Source organism: Haliaeetus leucocephalus, unplaced genomic scaffold (genome assembly GCF_000737465.1).
Source record: "Haliaeetus leucocephalus isolate CR32 unplaced genomic scaffold, Haliaeetus_leucocephalus-4.0 Scaffold306, whole genome shotgun sequence".
Taxonomy (NCBI): domain Eukaryota; kingdom Metazoa; phylum Chordata; class Aves; order Accipitriformes; family Accipitridae; genus Haliaeetus; species Haliaeetus leucocephalus.
Window position 1 is genome coordinate 5,960,207 of NW_010972742.1, and position 517 is coordinate 5,960,723.

At 72.9% G+C, this 517-nt stretch overlaps 1 protein-coding gene across 1 annotated transcript in view; it reads right to left on the reverse strand.

Moving 5' to 3' along the window:
• The window catches only part of CIZ1 (CDKN1A interacting zinc finger protein 1), a 19,923-nt gene extending 19,412 nt beyond the window's left edge, over nucleotides 1–511 (reverse strand). The window contains exon 1 of the mRNA XM_010570979.1: nucleotides 198–511. Within this exon, the coding sequence (XP_010569281.1) occupies nucleotides 198–298 (101 nt within the window). The 5' untranslated portion in view covers nucleotides 299–511. The remainder of the gene's footprint in view (nucleotides 1–197) is intronic.
• Between the last annotated feature and the right edge of the window lie 6 nt (nucleotides 512–517).

Here is a 517-nt window from a genome sequence, read left to right on the forward strand (position 1 = left end):
TCGAGGCCTGCGCCCCCCGCGCCCCCGCCCGCCGGCCCCCGCCTCCCTTTGTCGCCTTCCTCGCCGGGGGAGGGCAGGCCCGCAGCCGGCCCCGCCGCGGCTTTCGCGGGGCGAGGAGCGACGGAGGGGAGGGAGGCGAAGGAGAGCGGTCCCCCGGGACAGGCCCGAGATCCCCGGCCTCGCGTAGCGGCGCTTACCGGCCTCCCTGCTGCGCCGGGGGGTGGTGGTGCTGCTGCTGTTGCTGGAGAAGGTGCTGGAGCTGCAGCAGCTGCTGCTGGAACTGCTGCTGGTTGAACATGTCTGGGGAGCCCCGAGCGGGGCGAGCCTGAGACAAAACACGGGAGGGCGAAGGAGGCACCGGCTGCGGGGCTGGCGCCTATCAGCCCAGCAGCCATTGAGCAGGGGAGCCGCCGCCGCCGCTGCCGCCCATTCATTCACTGAGCCGATCCCCCCCTGCCTCCTCCTCCTCCTTCCCCCCGGGGTCATCGCAAGCAGCAGCCTGTGGAGGAGGTTTCCA